The sequence below is a fragment of the Thunnus albacares genome, chromosome 19 (genome assembly GCF_914725855.1).
Source record: "Thunnus albacares chromosome 19, fThuAlb1.1, whole genome shotgun sequence".
Lineage (NCBI taxonomy): Eukaryota > Metazoa > Chordata > Actinopteri > Scombriformes > Scombridae > Thunnus > Thunnus albacares.
The window spans coordinates 20881758-20902334 of NC_058124.1; the positions used below are offsets into that span (position 1 = coordinate 20881758).

The 20577-nt window shown below is 40.7% G+C and overlaps 2 protein-coding genes across 2 annotated transcripts; one reads left to right on the plus strand and one right to left on the minus strand.

Annotated features, from left to right (window-relative positions):
* Window positions 1-3407: 3407 nt before the first annotated feature.
* On the minus strand, window positions 3408-6089 carry cdca5 (cell division cycle associated 5). Its single transcript, XM_044336000.1, has 2 exons — window positions 4226-6089; window positions 3408-4154 (listed from the first exon to the last, which is right to left on the minus strand). Exon 1 carries the CDS (start codon window positions 5965-5967, stop codon window positions 5188-5190), a length of 780 nt encoding a protein of 259 aa, XP_044191935.1. The 5' UTR covers window positions 5968-6089; the 3' UTR covers window positions 3408-4154; window positions 4226-5187.
* psmb2 (proteasome 20S subunit beta 2) lies at window positions 6079-19208 on the plus strand. Its single transcript, XM_044336001.1, has 6 exons — window positions 6079-6328; window positions 7500-7622; window positions 8644-8714; window positions 18065-18227; window positions 18668-18717; window positions 19001-19208. The coding sequence occupies exons 1-6, from the start codon at window positions 6238-6240 to the stop codon at window positions 19100-19102; spliced, it is 600 nt and encodes a 199-aa protein (XP_044191936.1). The 5' UTR covers window positions 6079-6237; the 3' UTR covers window positions 19103-19208.
* Window positions 19209-20577: the final 1369 nt, after the last annotated feature.

A 20577-nucleotide genomic window follows, 5' to 3' on the forward strand; every position in this document is an offset into this window, starting at 1 on the left:
ACAGGGCGCATGACTCTCTTGTCTGCCTGTTTCTATGTGTTGTGTGTGTGTGTGTGTGTGTGTGTGTGTGTATGAGTGTGTGTGTGTGTCAGTGTATTAGCAGTCAGAGCACTGAAGCCCACGGGCGATTCCTGTGTGTGCTTGCGATAAAGGGAAAAAGGGAGGAAGTATAACGGGGGAAGCGGGGCGTGGAGGAGGGGTGAAGTGGTGGGTGGGTGGGTGGATGGGTGGGTGGTTGGGTGAGAGGAGAGAGATGAGGAAGTTGGTTGGGGGGGGGAGAGAGAGAGAGGAGAGGGGAGGGGGGGTGAGGAGAAGGAGGAGGAGGAGGAGGAGGAGACGAGGGGAGGTGAGGGGTGGTGTGTAAGAGTGAGAGAAAGAGAGGAAAAAAAGAAGAGGGAGGAAAGAGCATCCAGCAGAGCAGGGAGCTTCCTCTGTGCTGTCAAAGCCTCTGGATCATGTCCCCATTGGTCTTCCTCCCTCCCTCACACACACACAAACACACACACACACACACACACGTTCTCTCACCCAATTGCTCTCTTCTCCCTCAAACCAACTCCTCTCCTCCCCTCCCCTCCCTCTCATGAAAAGAGTGTCTTGGCAGGGTAATTAAGAATGGCCTCTAAACACAGGAGTATGGCAGGAACGCTCCAGATGAAAGTAAATGATTAAAATAATTACAGGCTGAGAGCTGACGAGCCGGAGTGTGGGGTGGCCGCCGGACATTTGTCGGTAATTAGATAATTAATCTGAATGCAAATGATGAGCCCTAACGAAGCAGTCAAGCTGAACCAGCGACAACTGCCGTGAGTGAAATGGGGACGGTGGGGTGGGGTTGGAGGGTTGAGGGGGGGTGGAGGGAAAGAAAAGAGAGGATAAGGCAAGGGAGGGAGAGAGGAAAAAACACATGAATATGAGTGTAAAATATCCAACCTCCTCAAAAAAAAATCAGCATGAAGAGACTCAAAAGCAAAAAAAAAAAAAAAAAAAAGCCAGCAGAAGCAGCAGCAGCAGCAGCAGCAGCAGCAGCAGCAGCATTGTAAATCAATAACTGTTTCTGGCAGTGACAGCTCAAAAACACCCCCCCTACTTCACTCTGTTTGTAACTTTCAGTGTTATAGTGACAAGTAGACATGAAGATCTTGTTAAAAAATATACAAAAGGCCTCACACAAGCCACAATGTGTTGTGCTCAGCAAAATATATATATATATATATATTATTAAAAAAATAAAAAATAAAAAAGTGCCTCTTCCAGCCTGGTAACTGAGATACCAAATGAAGGGTATGAACATGAAATGGCACCTGAGGAAGAAAACAGAGCACGCTTTGCACACCCCTAAAATGCGTGAGCAAATTGTGGATTTACTCGCTCGCTGCAACACACTCAAACACTCATTATTTCTCTACACCTCTCTCTTTTTCTCATACGCGCTCGCAAATACTATCAGCATGCGTACGTGCTCTCAGCAGATGTAAACATCTGACTTCACAGCGTTATCCGGAGATGTGTTTTTATAACAGGTGATGATGTACTTGTCAGCTTCCTCGACGATACTTTTGGATCACTTTTTAAAAAATTTGAATTAAGGATATTCAGGGGCGCCAGTATCACTTAATTTAAATCTTCCCCATGTTTTTTAGCATTTGACACGCGTGATTTGATAAATGCTTCATAACATGCTATAATGTAAGCAAATATAAGAACATTTTAATGTGTTTCTTAACAGTTTTAACTCCTCCTGACAAGCATCCATAACTGGTGTGTAAAAAGTTAAGAAATGCTTGATAACACAGTATAACGTAGCTCTGTAATTATGTATAATGATGTATTATTACACACGTTTTAAAGCATTTAATTGGCTGTTTATACACATTAAAACTTATAGACAGATATGTTATATGTTGTCATGCCTATCAGTTAAAAATGATTTATAGGAGTTATATAGGAGGAGGTAGTTTTTGAGAAATACTTGTATAATAAATACTAAAAAGGTCCTTTTATCTGTTCGTACAACTACATAATAGTGTTAATGTGTTATGGACCCTTTTAACTGTTGATGTGCTGCTTATAAATGCTAAATTTGGGGGTAAATGTGGAAAATAAAATGGGGGTTACAGAGAAAACTGAAGTTATTAATAAAGTTCAGCCTCAATTTTGACTGCAAATGATAAGAAACAGCATTTAATGTGAAGTCTTGCTAATGACACCAATGATGTTGATGCTAATTATGTTGCTACCATCCCTTGAAAGTACCTAGAATGATTTTACCGAGAAATAGAAATATAAGCTAGTTCCTTACTGTTTCAATTAACAGCTGCAACAGTTCATCAATTAGTTGCCTTAACTACCCAACTATTAAATTCACATCCAGCTTCTTAAATGTGAATATTTTCTGGTGTCTTTAGTCGACAGTAATGACAGTAAACTGAATATCTTTGGGTTGAGACAAAACAAGACATTTGAAGATGTCACACTGGGTTTTGGAAAACAGTGATTGACATTTTTCACCATTTTATGGACCAAAAACTAATTGGTTAATCGAGAAAATAACGGACAGATTAATCGATAATGAACATAATCGTTAGTTGCAGCCCTTCACTTTTCTGGGCAGCAGTATCTCAGGTGGTAGTTTGATCCACGGCTCCTTCTACATGTCAAAGTGCCTTTAAGCAAGACATTAAACCTCAAATTTGCTCCTGAAAACATTTAAGTCACTTTGGAGAAAAGTGTCACAAAAGCTGAGTGATGTTGGAACTGTGACAATATTTGTTTTATGAAACAATTAATCAATTAAAACATCCAGAGTAGCCAAGTTCAACAGGTTTTCCCCCAAAAAACGTGGTTGATAGATGATATCTGTGTCATGTTGACTGTACTGTTGGTTCTCAGCATTTTGCAAACAACAGCTGCAAATTAATTGAAGTTCTTAATCATTTAAAGTAAAAGAATTCACACAGACTACATCTAAAATCAAAAGGCCGCTCGGTTAAAGAAGCTGTCATGAAACAACCCTCGTTAGTGCAAAATTATGCAACACGTTCACTTACACCTTTAAAAGACTCTGGAGGAAAATGTTTTACCTGTCCGCCGTTCTCATTAAGTCGAGACGGATCGCCTACTCAACTCGTTCAGTCTGCCTCGACATAATCACCGGAGACCACTGCTGCGGAGAGGAACGTGTTACTCAACATGCTTGACTTACAACTCATCAGTCCCTGCGTGAACTCATGTGTTCATCATCCCCAGAAGACCTCGACTGTACACATGAGATGTTTAACGGTTGTGTCTCTGAACTGGTGCATCACGGTGCAAGATTGAGATTCTCCTAAAATGTTTTAGTTTAGAGCTCAGATGATTAGTTTATTCATCGATTAGTTGATTGACAGAAAATTAACAGGCGACTGTTTTGATAATTGAATAATAGTTTTATTAGTTTTTTAAGCAAAAATGCCAATATATCAGCTGGTTTGAGCTTGTCAGATGTGATGCTTTTCTTTGGGTTTTGGTCGAACAAAACAAGACAAATGAAGACATGACCTTTGACCCTTGGAAATGATAAAGAGCATAGTTGTATCATTAAGACAATCGTCAATAAAACTGTAGATGAATAGTGACATCATCATAAAATCTGATCCAAAATAAATGATTATGTGCTGTTTTGGCAGAATACAGGATTTCTATGAAATTAACTGTAACTGGGTTGTAATTTTGTTGATGTAACTGGTTGAATATTTATTCATATATGCAGACAAGCAAAGATAATTGTTTTTTTTTAACAGTAAAGAAACAACAGATGTGAGATGACAGTCCGTGAACACTGATAGGCGTCATCTTGAAATATTATTCTGAACATTTGTCACTTAAATGTAGATGTAAACACATCATTGAAGGGTAGTAGCCTGATTCCAGACATCAAAATCGCTGCTCACGTCTTTGATTTTTCTATCAATTCAAATATAATCAAGAATTGAGTGAAACAAAATGACAATTCAGTCCAGAAAGGATAAAAAAAAATCCTTTTTTCCTCTTAGATCGTACCAACCCTGCAAATAATGCTTCATAACTTACAAGCAATAAAAAAAACTACAGCTTCTGCACATATTTACAATCAGTATTTAACTGTCACATATTTTCCTTCTGTGTGTTATGAGCTCAATCAAGCAGTTTTTGACTATAAAGTGAAGTCAGATAAAAATGGTTGCAGCCAATTTTAAAAACAAACTTGCAAAAGGCTGTTTAGTCATTCAAAGTCAAAACTTTAATGACTAAATAAAAGCCATCTGATTATAGTAAACACCAATTTGTAGAAATAGAAAGAAATGCTTTAAGTTTTAACTCATCTAACTACTGGTCATTTAGAAATTAAAACAACATACCAATGTGACTATACTACGCCTTTATACCATCACATAATGAGTTTAACAACCACATTAAGAGCATTTAAATGAACAACCAAACGTGAAATTTCATAAGAATCACAATTTACAAAACATATAAAACTGGAAATATACAAAAACTTGAATGTGTTAAGTATGAAGCACACATTTGAAGTGTTGTCCTCCCAGAGTAAGCCATTTTTCTCTGCATGTCAGTGATAAAAACAACATGCCACAAGTAGAGATGTGCCGGTACACCATTTTTGCAATATACCTCGGTTACACGGTATCAATACTGCCAACGATTTCCATTATCATGGTTTTCGGAGGGCTTTGTGACCACGTAGCAGTTCTCCTGCGCTTCATTAGCAGTTTTATTTTGTTCAGCCACAGCTACTGGTTAATCAGAGGCAGAATAACCGCAGCAAAGAGAACCGGGCTCCTCTCTGACAGCTTCAGCTCTGCTGCTGTTTGTTAGTGATGCGGAGGGGCAGTCAGCGCTAGTGGCCTGTCAGAGTCCAGTATAACTGTTATCTGTTATCATCTGTGTGCGTTTACAAATATCTGTAAATAATGATAACACTTGCCAGAAAGTAATGGATCAGTTTCATCTGGAAAAATGTATCTATTGTAAAATTATGAATGGGTGCAATGTTGATGATAATATTTTATCACTAATAGTAAACTCTTGATGAGTATCATGATAATACCGTTCATTGTGATATTTAAACTGTGATAATTGAGCATGACATTTTTGATACTGACACATCCCTAAGCCACAAGAGAGTCTTTCAGTCTGTCTCAATATTTACTCCACGGTCAGCTCGAACTCCTCAGCCTCCTCAAACTCTGCGTTCATCTTGGCAGCCAGTTCTTCCAGCTCTGTGGTGTTTATCTGCTGCACCTTCTTCCTCCTCCTCTTCTCCTTCACCACAGCCACTCCGGGGATGTTAGTGTCCACCTCGGGGACAGCTGAGCCGCCGCAGTCATCCGCCCCCTCAAGCAAAGACATGAATGAGTTCAGACCTGACAGCGAGGCAGACACCTCCGGAGCTGTCTTGGATAACTGGACTCTCCGGCCCACCTCGGGGGTCTGCAGCTTCTCGAAGCCGAACAGGGTCTCTCTTGAGTCGGGGCTGTTGAAGGACTTGTCGCTGAGCCTGCTGTAGGACCGACGCACTTTCTGCGCCCACGCCGCGTCCTCTGTATCTGCAGCCGGCTGCTGGGGGAGAGCCTGCGGCGGCGGAGGGGTGGAGGGGAGGATCGGAGAGGGCATCGCGGCCTTCCTCTTCTTCTTACCCGTTGAGGAGAGCACACGGTCCGGGGCAGGACCCGGGGTGGAAACCTTTAGCTTTTCCTGCTGGTTGCGCTCCGACCGCCTCGGTGTGTTCTCCTTGTTGTGCTCCGACGGCGCGACCGTTTTTCTAGGCGCTATTTTCCTCACGGTGATGGAACGTTTAACGGCAACGGCAGTCAACGCCATTTTGTTGTCAGTTGAAGAAGAACTGTACCTCGGTGACCGTCTTCGCTGCGAGCCGTTAAGGTTATTAGACTCCGCCATTGTGCTCTGAGGCGTCCCTTCGTTCATACCGACTTTTCAACCGGGAAAATAACCGATTCTGCTTGTATTTACTTTACTATCTGAACAGTAGTATCACAACACAGGTGAAACGACAGCAACAGTCCGCTCAAATCGCCCGCCCGAGTCGCGTTGAAAACGTGTTTTCCGGTGACGTCCAAGGTCTGCGCCGCCTGTGTCAAACTTTTGCTGTGTAATCTGAGCGGACGAGGCTAAACAAGACGTCGGTGGCTTTATAGTGATTTTCTTATTATCTCAGGTCATACCTGCTTATACAGAATGGAGTATTTGATCGGGATCCAGGGGCCGGATTACGTCCTCGTCGCCGCCGATAATGTTGCAGCCAGCAGCATCATTCAGATGAAGCACGGTATGACAACGCGTTAGCTTAGCGTTAGCCATGTAGCTAAGCCTGCTAACATGCCGGTTTCATCTTTACATTAATGTTTTAAAACCTAGCGTGAGTTTTGGGCAAGCGTTCTATAAAGAGTATTGTCTTAACTGTATATTTAAGTATAATAACATCATCTTGGTACTTTGCTCACAATGCAACCACACACTCTGAGTTGAGCTAGCAAAGCTAAACGCAGCTAAGTGAAGTAGCACTTTTTATTTCATTTTTTTTCCCAAAGTTTGGATGTTTATTTTGCCCCTTGTCGATAACAGTGCGTTGAAAGCTCTGAGTTTATTCGACATTTATTCTACATCGCTTAAAGTCAAACTAAAATTTGCAACGTTAAAACAAGCAGGTTTAAATGAAAGTGAAAGTCACTACTCATTCTTAGTTAGTTAATGGCCACTTGCAGTGTTGGATGAATTACTCAGACCTTTTACTTAAGTAAAAGTACCAATACTTAAATGTAAAAATACGCCATTACAAGTTTAAGTCGCATGAAAAATACTGCTTAAGTAAAAGTATTAGCAGCAAAATGTAGTTGGAGTGTTAAAGTAAAAGTACTCATTTGGGCCTTCTGACTGATATATTATTATATATGACATCATTAGATTATTAATAGTGAATCATCAGTGTTAGAGCAGCATGTTACTGTTGTAGCTGCTGGAGGTGGAGCTAGTTTCAACTACTTTATATACAGTTAGCTAGTTTAGTCCAGTGGTTCCCAACCTAGGGGTCAGGCCCCTCCAAAGGGTCACCAGATAAATCTGAGGGGTCGTGAGATGATTAATGGGAGAGGAAAGAAGAAAAATATTTGGTGGAGCTGTTAACAACTCATAGACATCTGAAATGTGACCCCGATTACACTCTGCTTTTTGTAAGACGTCAAAAGCCAAAAAGTTTGGAAACCACTAGGTTCATCTTTAACAATGTGTTGTATTTTAAAAGCTTAATCTGAAAAGTAACTAAAACCGTTAAATAACTGTGGTGGAGTAGAAAGTACAATATTTCCCTCTAAAATGTAGTGAAGTGGAAGTATAAAGTAACATAAAATGGAAATACTGAAGTGCTTAGTTACTTTCCACCACTGGCTACTTGAATCATTTGCCAACTCGAATCTAAGAAAGAAATTCTCTGTCTCTTTCAGACTATGACAAGATGTTCAAACTAAGCGAGAAGATCCTGCTGCTGTGTGTTGGAGAAGCAGGAGACACAGTTCAGTTTGCAGAGTACATCCAGAAGAATGTACAGCTCTACAAAATGAGGAATGGTAAGATCATAAGATGATGATTTTTTGGTACAACTCTCCTTCTTTTTCCACAGAGGTCTCCAGTTTAAAGGACGGGTTCACAATTTTACAAATCTGTCTTAAAACAACAGTCAGGAGCCCAAATGACCATTGAAATAGTTTTTTCTTGCTGTAATCATTCCTCCTGTTCATACTGACCATCAGAAGATCCCTTCATAATGTACTTACAATGTAAGTGACAGGGGCCAAAATCCACAGTCCTCCTGCTGTGCAAAAATGTATTTAAATTTATCTGAAGCTAATATGAGGCTTCAACGTCCAAATGAGTTAAATTAAGTAGACATCTTTAAAAGTTACAGTCTTTTTAGTGCCAAAGTTTCTCTTTTTGTTATTATACTTCCACCACAGCTGAACAGGGAAACACAAAGAGGGAATTTGATGCTAAAAAGACTGTAAATATGGCAGATATCCACTTGATATGACTAACTCAGACTGCTGAAGCCTCATATAAGCTTCAGATAAACATTTAAATGCATTCTTGCACAAAATCACTGTGTGGACACACTGTGGATTTTGGCCCACATCACTTAATTGAAAGCACAGTTGAAGGGGATCTTTTAATAGCCAGTATGAACAGGAGGAATGATCACAGCGAGTAAAACCTCTTTCACTGTTCATATGAATATCTGACTGTTTTAAGACAGACTTAAAAAATTGTGAACGTGTCCTTTAACTTCAGTTGTCACTGACAGGAGTTTTATTTGAAACATGTTGATACTAATGCTGATGTGATGTTTCAGTTTCAGTACTGATACTTATTTTCAGTACATTACATTTACAAAATCGACCAAAACATTTAATTTTCTTAAATAATTAAAACAATGTTTTTTCCAGGAAATATTGATATATGGGTCTGAGCAGAAATGCCAACTACTCAGCTCTAGTCACTGATGTCATTGTGAGGAAAATGAAATCTGCTAAAGAAGCACACACACCCAAAACTTTGTGTTTGATGCCATTTATTGTCTCTTGTTTTTTTTAGGTTACGAACTCAGTCCAGCAGCAGCAGCAAATTTCACACGAAAGAACCTTGCAGACTACCTTCGGAGTAGGGTAAATATTTTCATACACCTCAAAATATGAATCCAACATTAGACTTTATAATGGAAGAGGAAACAGCCTAAAACAAGAATAATAAGCTTCACAACTGTTCCTTTAGAAACATGCATAGATGGAGCATAAAAAGACCACATAACAAAGCGTAGGAAGCCTTGTTTACAATTATATGTATTGATGTTATCATGCATTACTTGACACACCCACCAGAAATGTGTCTTTTTTTTAATTTGTTTGAAGTTGTGGTTTGAAATGATCATTCCTGTTGGCACCTACCTTATGAGGGTGCTATGTTTTTTAACCCTCAGTGTGTTAAAGAGCCATCAACTTCCCATAAAGCAGCGTTAGTAACTTTTATTTTTGAGAAGTCTTCTCTCATGCTCCGGGAAAATGTGGTCTGTCTTAATGAACAGTCTGATAGAAGGTGTGACTATAATCATAACCAAAATATTTGTTTGAGTTCTTGACTGAACCTGAAGGCTCCACATTATAACACAACACGATGATGTCTTTTTGTGGACCAACCATAAAGTTATCTCCACTTAAGGTCTTCACAGCAGATATCCAATCGAATTACAGCATTAATTTTATGGATTAAAGGGGACATGTGATGCTTTCTGTGGTTTTTATACTGTTATGATGTTGGATGTCTGTTAAAAATGGTCAAAACTTTAAGTGAACATATGTAAAAAAAAAAAAGCTCCCCGCAAGTCAAAAGCCAGAGCTTCAGCCTGCTCTGAACGCCCCGTCTAACTGATGTCAGATTGTTCACGCATGCCCACAAACTCCCGCCTGTTACGTAGCCTTTTGTTGCTAAGGTTCAGGTGGGAATTAAGTCTCACCTGCAATTATACATGTGTTTGTGTTGTTATCAGCTTGAGACATCAAAGCTCAACCGCTAGATGCATTTTGACAGAGTGAGGTACATTTGTCAGCTTGTTGTGAATGGTGACGGAGGTTTCTCCCTTTGAGACTTCATGACACCACCTGAGCCTGTATCACTGTCCTCCACCCTGACTGCACGGCTCCTCCGGGTATATTATCAAAACGCGATGGTTTTTACCTTCAAAACCCAAAAAATGTAGTAAATGTGCAGGATTTTTTTCCCCCCCACATTATTAACATGAGCCTGGACATGTGCACAACCGGGCAACTTAACCAGGTGTTTTATCTTCCTGAGTGTTTGTCAGTCGGCTCGTTTATATATGCTTGCAACGTGGCAGTGCTTTTTTGAAATTATGATGTGTGTCCTTGAGGCCTTGCAGAAACCTGAGAGCCCTACAGAAGCAAAATATACTTTTTACAGGGAAAAGGCACACAAGCAAGAACTGGATTAAGTTGCGTTCATACACCAAAAACTCTCTCAGTCTGTGAAACGAATACTTGTTCATGGATTTTTATTAGTTATGAGAACATTGTGCCGCCTCTAGACATTCATGTTGACTGACTGGGTTATGAAAATTTTGTACCTTGAGTTTTAGAACGAATGCCAAAACAATATTTTTTCGATACCTTGGTTTAGGGACCATTTTTAAACACTTTGTTCATTTGCCAAAATATGGGACACTGCTCAGTGTTGAAGAACTGAGCTGAAACAACAATTGATTAATCAATCGGATGATCAACAGGAAATTATTTATTTGGATCATCTGTTCATGGCAAATATTCTCTTGTTCCAGCTTCTCAAATGTTAAGATCTGCTGCTTTTTTCTGTTTTCATATGGTTTTAAATGAAAAAAAAACACCGTTATAGTTTTCTTAAGTTGAAGATGATGTCTTTTAAATAGCTCGTTCTGTCTCACCAACAGTCCAACACTCAAAGATTTTCAATTTAATATCACATAAGAAGAAGAAAAGCAGCACATGTTCACATTTGAGAAGCTGAAACCTGCGGCTGTTTGGCATTTTTAATAATCAAAACAGTTGTTGATTAATTTTCTGTCGATCGGCTAATTATTGCAGCCTCACATATTTTATGTTTTTAACTTGTATTACACAGTATATGTTAGCGTTAGCGTGCATGATGGCTTATTACATGATTGTAGATATAACACACTCTGTTCAAGCCAGCTGTATCTCTTGCACTAATTTGTTAAGAGTAGTGCAGCCGCCGCCTGTCACAATAGCAGAAGGGTGAAAATAATTACAAAAAACAATTAGTGTGGCAGAGAAGGGAATGTGGGACACATCGAACCGGGGATAGGGGTAGAGCAGCAGCAGCAGGAGGAGGAGGAGGAGGAGGAGCAGCGGGGGGTCCCGTGGGGGAACAACCGGGCCCAGTAGACAAGGCTACACAGACCGGAGTGTGTGAACGAGTAGGAGTCAACATATACACGAGTACAATATACATGCACACAGAGGGACCTATAGGATCAAGATTGTTTTATTCAGTCAAGGTTGTGCACGTTGTGGAGGATAACATTTATATTCATGTCTTGCCATAAGCTTCAAGTATATCTTTATTTTTGTGCCTCACGGTTATGAATTTGGTTTTTTTACGAGTGCAGGATTTACTAATGCTGCGTTCTCAGGAGTGCTCAGAAACTGAAGCAATAGCAGTTTCTCCTCCTGCATCCCACACCTTCCTCCAGCTATGCTCTCCTCATATTCATCAACCTCCAGAGCACATGGACATGTGCAAATTATGTTGTATAAACAGGTTTTTTTTTTTTAACTGTGTTTTTTTCCCCCCCAGAACATCTTAAGTATGTAGAATATGTAATGTGTTTTGTCCATTTGACTGTGAAACAGGGAGAGAGATGATCTGGTAAAGCCTTGAACCGTCTAATATCAATAGTGACACACTTTAGTACAGTTACTCAACTACAACTTCAGGGCTTCAACTTGATTATGCTTATGACTTTCTCTGTTAATCATTTGGTCTATAAAATGTCACATATGGTGCAAAAATCCCCATCAAAGGTCCAAAATGAAATCTTCAGATTACTTGTTTTGTGCGACCAACAGTTCAAATCCCCCAAAATATTCAACTGACAGGGATGAAAAGCAGCAAATCAGCTTGAATCAGTACATTTTTGGCATTTTTGCTTTAAAAAATGACCTAAACTATTAATCGACTATCAAAGTTGTTGCCAGTTTTACTTGTTGTCCGTCGATTAATCAACTAATAAATGAAGCTCTGCACAACTGAAACAATCCTGATTATTTCATGAAATGTTGATGAGAACAAAAACTGATTTTAAAGCCGTTTCTACATGTTATGACAACAACTTGATCATATCTACTGTTTCACTCAACAGTCAACCTGTCCATTATTTTATTTTTTTATTAAAGGATTCATTTTTTGGTTTTTCACAATATAATATCACAAAGTAGTGAAAAACACCTGTCTCAGGTCCTGAGAGACCAGAGTGACGCCTTCACATCCCTTTGTTCATCAAAACGACTAAAAACCCCACGAAGACTCAATTTCAAATGATATAAAACACAATAAAGCAGCAAATCTTCACACGAGAGGCTCAAACCAGAGTTTTTGCCACTTTTTATTGAATAAACTGTAACAATTAAGACTCAAAATAGTTCTGATCAATTTTCTGTCAGTCGACTAGTCGATTAATTGAATCGTTTCAGCTCTAATGCTAAATATTACGAAAACAAATACTCCAGAAAACGATCATAGATAAATACGTGTGTTCTACTTCTGTTGTTGTCCGTAACTTCCTGAAACTTTGCCGGCTTGCAACATGTTCAGCATAGATGAACTTTGACACCACAGGCTGGAATCAGAGATTACAAACAAAACATAATATAGATTCATCGAAAAAAAAAAAACGCCTGTAGTCCAAAAGTATGTTCAATTCTTGTAGTCTGGGGAACTGGCCGCATATGTTGGATGAATTTATTTTAATTAATCTGATTAAATCATTGCAGATGAAAGTTTAGACCAGACAGAAAAGGCAGGACTTATCAAAAATAATGATCTGCTTTTATATCTCAAATCTTTTTCTACCGTCCTTAAATCATCTTCTGAACGCCCCCCCCCCCCCTCCCTCCCTCTCTCCCTCCTGAAAAAAACCGTCACGTGATCCCGCCGGCATTTCCAGACCCCCTAGGTTAAAAACCACTGGCTGATAAATTAATCAGTGGTATATTGTTAATTCTGATGGCCTTATTCCTGCAGGATAAATTACAGATGAGTCCTTTAGTCTGAAAGATGTCATACTCCAGCGGCTGCAGACCTCCGGGAGGTGTAGTTAGCTGAACTCGGCAGAGCACGTCGGCGCAGTGGCAAGCGAGACGCTGTTCACATACGACCGTGTGCTTACGAGCCTCGCCGTCCAGAAAAACAACTGGGCCCTGCGCTAACCTCTGGAGTACCGCATTCACTCAAGCTTTAGAGAGCAGGGAGAGAGAGAGAGAGAGAGAGAGAGACGAGACAAAGAAGAGAGAGGGGGGAGAAAAAAAAAAAAAAGCGGTAAGCATAATCACCTGAGGCCTCGACTCTGCTGCATGCATCATCAGTAATGATACACGTAGAATTCACCACAAAGCAAAACAAATGTTCAAAGTTTTAGGGGCATAGAAACCTCAGCATCTGCCTCTGTTTTTTTTCTTGTTGGCTTTATTTTCCTGCCTGATTTACTTTTAATATAATTATATCGAAGATTAAATTGATAGATATTAAATTGACAGGTATAAATGTGTAGTAATCAAGAAAAGTTTTTGCAGGATTAGTAAGTGTGGGAGGCTGAAACATGAGGTTAAATTGATACAGCAAAACTCCAGGGAGGCAGAGAGTTTATAAATATCACATTTGATTTTTTTTTTTGTCGAGATTCATGTAGAAAACTAAAAGCCTTACAGTCATCAGTTTTTTTTTTTTTGTGTATATGTGGATGTCTGCGACGCAGTAAGTTGAAGAAGTAACATTTTTGTCTGTCTGTGAAGTTGGAGCTGTTTATTTTTAGTTTTTCTATAAGGCCGCAGCAACAGTTGGCCTCTGTGCGGCGGCGACCTACAGCTGGCCCCATATGGGTTTGTGAAATATTTTTTAGCACGGGCGCACAATGGGCACAAATGATTACTGGCGCCATATTGCACGCAGCTCCCCGGCTCCTGCACAGATGAACAATTAATACAGCAGATTGAGGAGAAATGCCAATAAAGAGAACATGCCCCGGGGCAGGGTGCAAAAAGAAGGGGGAGGGAGGGAGGGAGGGAGAGAGGAAGGAAAGGAGGGAGGGAGGGAGGGAGGGAGGGTGGGAGTGCTGGAACGTGGAAGAGGAGAGTTTGGAGATGAGTGTGTGGTTGGTTTCTTAGCGGCGTGACCTTAATTTTCGTCACAACTGAAGCTGTTTTCGCTCAGAAGCCTGCGACGGCAATATCTTAAAGGATTCGTTTGACATTTTGGGGAATATGCTCAGTCGTTAGATGACTTAGATGAGAAGATTGAAGCCGCTCTTATGTCTGTAAATATAAAGCTACACAGCAGGAGATGCTTAGCTTAGCACAGCTAGCCTGGCTCTGTCCAAAAGTAACAACATCCGCCTACAAGCAACTTTAAATCTCGTTTGTTCAATCCGTACAAAACCACAGTGTAAAAACAAGATGATGTGGTTTTGTTGGACTGTTTCTTACCTTTTGAACAGAACCAGGCTAGCAGTTTCCCCTTGTTTCCAGTCTTTGTGCTAAGCTAAGCTAACCGGCTGCTGGCACAGACATGAGAGCGGTATCAATCTTTTCCTCTAACTCTCAGCAAGAAAACATATATAACTCCCAAAAAACTCTTCCATCGAACCAAAGCGGAGGGTCGACAACAACGGCGGTAAAGAACCGATCAAGCTTTTGTTCTGTTGCACAACAGTCGCCTTGTTTTGGCTGGGAACGAGAGTCGCAACTGGGGGGGATAAAACATATGATGCATATTGTTTGTATGTGAACCTGGGTGTGAGTTCAGGTGGCTGGGTTAACAAGGTGCCTGGTTTCCCTCCGAGGTGACATGGGAAGGGAAGGTTATTTTGATGCCAAGTCCGTATTATTGTTACATTGTAACCAGTGAGACAGGTGTGTGGTGGGTGGGGGTGACGCCACTGGGGCGTTCGCAGGTTCACGGAGGAGTTAAAGCACACACACATAAACACACACACACACACACACACACACAAAGATATTCATCCTGAGATTCACGCCTGTTGTACACAACCATCGTTAACACACACACACACGCACACACACTAAAGCCCACTCCACAGGGAGCATAACGATCATCATTCCCCTCGTGGCAAACACAGCGCTAACACAAGTCACAGAAATAAGCAGGTCGGCTGAGAAATAAATTGAAATGAGAGGGCAGGTGTGTGTGCATCACAACTCGCTCTATGAATCACATTTGCCTCGCTGCACGGCAGAGAATGCAATATTATATTTTTTCTTGTTTTGCGCTAATCAAAAACACTGCACTGCTTCTACCTCTGTCAAGAATTTAGGCCATAAGTTGTTTTGAAATCCCCCCCCCACCCTCACCCACCACCCCACCCAAAAAAAAAAAAAATTGTCTCGCTTTAAAGGGATATTTTAAAATGAGGAACAGTGGCTCGCAACAACGAAGAGAGAAAATTAGTGTTTTGGAGGAAGAGAAGGGAGAAGAGGCTGGAAGCGTAAAAGATGTAATTTAAAAAGATGGGAGGAGGGGAGGGGAGGAGGGGGGGTGAGGGAGGGGGGGAAGGAAGGGGCAAGAGAAACGACTTTAGAAGTTTTTAATGAGCCCTGGCGCTACTCCAGGGCACAGGGTGAAGGCGGCGGAGAGAGGGGAGGGAGGAGGGAGGGAGGGAGGGAGGGAGGGGAGGGAGCGAAAGAAGGGATGAAGCGGGAGGGGAGGGCGCGATGGAGGGAGCAACAGGGGTGCTGACTCCCAGCAGATGTCACACTGCCGGTGACACCCTGATTCTCCCCTACTCCCCCCCCCTCCCCGTCCCTTCACCCTCAAACACACACACACACACCTCCTCTGTCCTGTGACGCCCTTTCACCTTTCCTCTCCCTCCATCACTCACCAGCTAACCCCCTCCCCGTGCTCTCTCTCTCTCTCTCTCTCTCTCTCTCTCTCTCTCTCTCTCTTGCCTCTTGGGTCTTTCCTCTCACCGCTGTTCGTGTCGCATTAATGTCGCGCGCCGCTCCACGTCTCCGCTAAGTCGCAAAAAAAAAAAAATCAAAGTCGATAATTAGGAGCAATCTATTTGGGATAAGTTGAGAGCGAGAAGTTGTACTTTTCAAGTGGTAAAGACGTCTCTATCTCGCGAACCGGTTGGTGGAAGCTGACTATTTAGAGGGACGAGTATCCAAGATAAGATACAGAAAGTGACACGTTTCTTGTCGTCCGTATTGATGCCGCTGATGGAAATGTTGGCACCTCCTAATTAGAGGAAGGCGATAACTATTTAAACCCCCCCCAAAAAAATCCTTCCACATGACGGTAAACTACGGCACACAACGCCATCGTTACAAATTTAGCTTGTTTATGTGGGATTTCACTCTGAGGTTTGGACTTCTCTCTTCAAAAATGGAAGAAGTGTTTGTTATCCAACACCGGGGTCAAACTCAGTGCTGCCAAAGTGTAGAAAAGAGTCTCAAACATGCAGCTCTGCTCTGCTTTTATGTTTTTGAAAATGTGGCAAAGCAAGAAAGGTTTTCATCTTGCTTTGCTGCGAGCAGGTGGCGAGAATCCCACAAACTTTTTTTTTTTTCTGTCCTGCCTCCATCTTTTGTTTGTATTCTTTTTTTTGCCTAAACTTTATTTAAAACAAGCCTTTACAGAATATTACACTGGCCATAGTCTCGCGATACCCTGACGATCTCAGATCTCCACCTACCAAAGTCTGGTAGGCCCCCCCCCCCCCTCCCATTCTCCTCCGTAGTGAACTTTATGCACCACTCCAGTATGAAGGGCCGCCTTTAAGACTTAGTTTTAACAATGAAACCTGTGAGATTGTCATCAGTCCCTATGAGCGAAGCGTTTAGAGCTCTGACCTGTGAGTCTACGCCGGCCACAGTATTCAGGCACACTTTCCATGTCGTGTTGTGATCGGTTGGTTTGAAGACGTGGGTCTGCTTTCTGTCTTGGTTCAACCAAAGCATCGAACCGGCTCTTGGTGAACGTGTCAAGGTGCAATCTAGGACCACCGTTTCGGATTGATGATCAAAGATTTTACCACGTTTATGTCAGACAGTTCAAAATCACGCAAAGGGCCGTTAGTAAGGTGTCAGCAGTGTGTGTGAACACCAGTCTTCCTAAACATACTGACTCATTTGGTGTTTTGATGATGGCGGTTGCTCTAAAATCCGCCATATGTCATGAGTTGGGTTGAGATCTGGTAACCGTGGAGGCCGTAGAATATCATTCACTCAGTTTTCATACTCGTCAAAGCTTTCAGTGAGCTCTCATCCCCTGTATCGAAGCGTCTGCATTCATTAAGTTTCTCCACTCATCTCACTCATTCAACCCTCACTGCTTGACCACTTTTGTGATTGAATAATTTAATTTAGCTAAATGGGCCTAATCTAAGAAGTCTCAGTAAGACAGATATTTATTTTTGTTAAGACAACACTTGATTATCAGGACCAATTAAAAGTACACTTTAGCAAGATACACTGATGTTTTTTTTACAATTTTGCAGTGTTTTCACACTTAAATCTGCTGATATCATGACTGATGATTGATGTTTAAAAGACTGAATGAGATTTGCATTTTTTAAAGGTATTTCTAAAAGATACTTATTAAATTTGACTTTGGATGACAGCAATAGTTTGCTGATATGTTCATTAGTCAATTGACAGAAAGATAATCAACTGTTTTGATAACTGAATAATCATTTTAGTCTTTTTTTTAAGGAAAAATGACAAATATTTATTGGTTGTAGCTTCTCAAATGTGAGGATTTGAAACTTTTTTGTGTCACACATAGAGTGTTTGGAATTTGGACTCACGATCAGACAAAACGAAGTTATTACGGGAATGTTTCTCTATTTTCTTACATTTTATAGACGAAACGATTAATCGAGAAAATAAGCATATAATAATTAGTTGCAGCACTAATGTTCATTCGTGGGTTTTTAGGTAGAAAAACTTTTGTGTTCAGCTGTTAAATAACATAGCTGTGATTGGTTTCATGTTAGCGTTTAAAAAGTAGTTCATAGGTCTGTTTCCAGGTGCTGAAAAAACATTCTTATTCAATTTATTGGGGATTTTAACATGAAATTTAATTAGTTTGGGTCTCAGGCGAACACCTTGTAAGAACGCTTGTCATAGATCTGAATGTTAATCCTTCATCCCCCCTCCTCCTCCTCCTCCTCCCCCTCCTCTCTCTCCTCCTCTCCCCTCTCTCTCTCCAGACTCCGTATCATGTGAACCTGTTGCTGGCGGGCTACGATGACACAGACGGCCCGGGTCTCTACTACATGGACTACCTGTCTTCTCTGGCCAAGGCCCCCTTCGCCGCCCACGGCTACGGAGCCTTCCTCACTCTCTCCATTCTTGACCGCTACTACAGACCAGGTCAGCGCAGAGAAAACGCCTCGCGCGTGTTTTTCGCTGTTGTTTATAGTTCCTGTGAGACTGACTGGAAAAACAACAACAACAACAAAAAAAAAAAAAGAAAAGATGTGATAAAGTGTGTTTAGTTGATTCACAGCGAGGCCATGTGAGATTTTAAAACATACAGACTCATGAATCTGTAAGATTTAGATTCATTTCTTTCACCTTTATGTCAAACAATAACAGTAGAAACAAGACAGCAGTTCGTACGTTAATTCCACGAACTACCTTCTATCTTTTCACAATTAACTCATCTTTTTTTTATCATGACATTATGCTTTTCTTCCTGTTAAGACACAGTAATATCCACTCAATCCCTCCATTAATGACAGATGTTTTTCCTCTCAATTTTAGAGGAAACTCTCCTTTTTTTCTCATTTTCTTCTGTCTTTTTGTTCCAGATCTGACCCGAGAAGAGGCGGTGGATCTGCTGAAGAAGTGCATCGAGGAGGTGAGTTAGGAAGTAGTTTAACTCCTGTATTTGAGTATGAATACCAATGACATGCGTCGTATTTAACTGTTTATTCAGCTCGCTCTGAAAAAGCGGCCATCAGTATCTTCATTTCACCTCGTGGATTTATCTTATCAGCCTTAAAAACACTCTACTGTTACGTTTCCCATCACTCTGCTTCTCCTCCGCTGTTTTTCTACACCTGCTTTTACTTTGATTTTGATTCATTTGCGCCTTCACTGACCGTTTCTTTCCTATTTCATTGTGTTTCTCCGTCCTCCAGCTGAACAAGCGCTTCATCCTGAACCTCACCTCCTTCACCGTCCGGTTGATTGACAAGGAGGGCATCCAGGACCTGGAGAAGCTCACCCTCGGCGCCAAGTGACCGCTCACTGCTCGGCTACCGACTCTCACGCCCTCGTTTCTTTTTGTACTGTTGACCTCCTTGCTCTTTCTGTTCCAATAAAAAGTGACACACAGTTGAGATACAAGCTCTTTGTCCCTGTGGTGCTTTCTCATTGCTCTCTAGTCTACTCATCTGCACATAGAAAGAGAACAGCCCTCTGGCTGTGTACTTTTGCACTTGTATTCAGCGAGTGTGCGTGTGGGTAATGTACACTTGCTCATGCTTGTACACGTGTAATAAAACACGCATGCACATATTCATGTTGCAAAGTTTTCCAGCACAATGTTGTTCCACGTCCCTGAATGACCAAGCTACATAGGAAGAGAAATTACTGTAAAGTCAATTTAAATGCTGTTTTGCATCATATCAGTTTTCAAGCACTTTTTAACGAGCTGTCATTCGACCTTAAAGGAACCCCAAAGTTAATAATAGCAATGTACACAAATAATCAATTAAAAGTCACAAAATATGGCCTCAAAAATTACCACTGAGTTGACTCGACACCTCTCATGCACTTACTAAGTTGGCATTTACTGCAGACTTATTGAGTTATATTGTGTTCTGATTGTGATTCACTGTGTGTAGCTAAGCAGGTTTGTCAGAAACAAGTTCAGGTTTGCTTCAGGAAATATATTTTTTTTAATAGTGTTCATTTTTTTTTCCACCTTCTGTCCACCAACCAACACACAACATCTACTGAATTTAAATACATTTTGGATATAACCCTCACTCACCCCCAAACTGCAGCCTCCGAAAGTTGAAATATGTACTAAAGTGAAATGTTTTGTATGAGACGTTCAAGGCCTCTGGATATTAAGAAAGCCAACAAGATGCAGATAATTATGTTTACTTTTGCATGTTATACTAAATAATCTTTAGTCAAGGTTCACTTTTTTTGCTTTTTCCGGGGATATCAACCACATTTTATGGTCTTCATCACTGGATTGAGTTTGTTTAGTTGTCATGGAGATGGCTCAGTTGTGTTTAGTGACTTAAGTGTGGTAAATTTTAAAGATATGACCGTTTATTATCATGTAACTAAAATTCTATACTTATGTGACGTGATGACAATGAACAGCCGCCATGATAGCCGATCAAACTCAAGATAATTTTGTCAAACTTCCACTCGCAAGGTCAACGATGAACTTTCACACTAAAATAGTGACCGATTTTGGAAATGTCACAATTTTTACCAAACTGTTTTTAACTGTTGCTTTTTCTGTTCTGATAAAAAGTGACACACAGTTGAGATACAAACTCTTTGTCACAAAAATGTCACAATTTAGGTAGTTAAGATGAAAAAAAGGAAGTTAATTTATTTATTAGATTCAAAACAGCTGCCAGGTGACACTGGAGTCCAAAATCAGCCTTTTGCCTCCTACAAACCAAAACTTAACCGCAAAAAATATGTGAACTAGCAGGAATAATTTGACTAAAAAAATTAAAAGAACAGA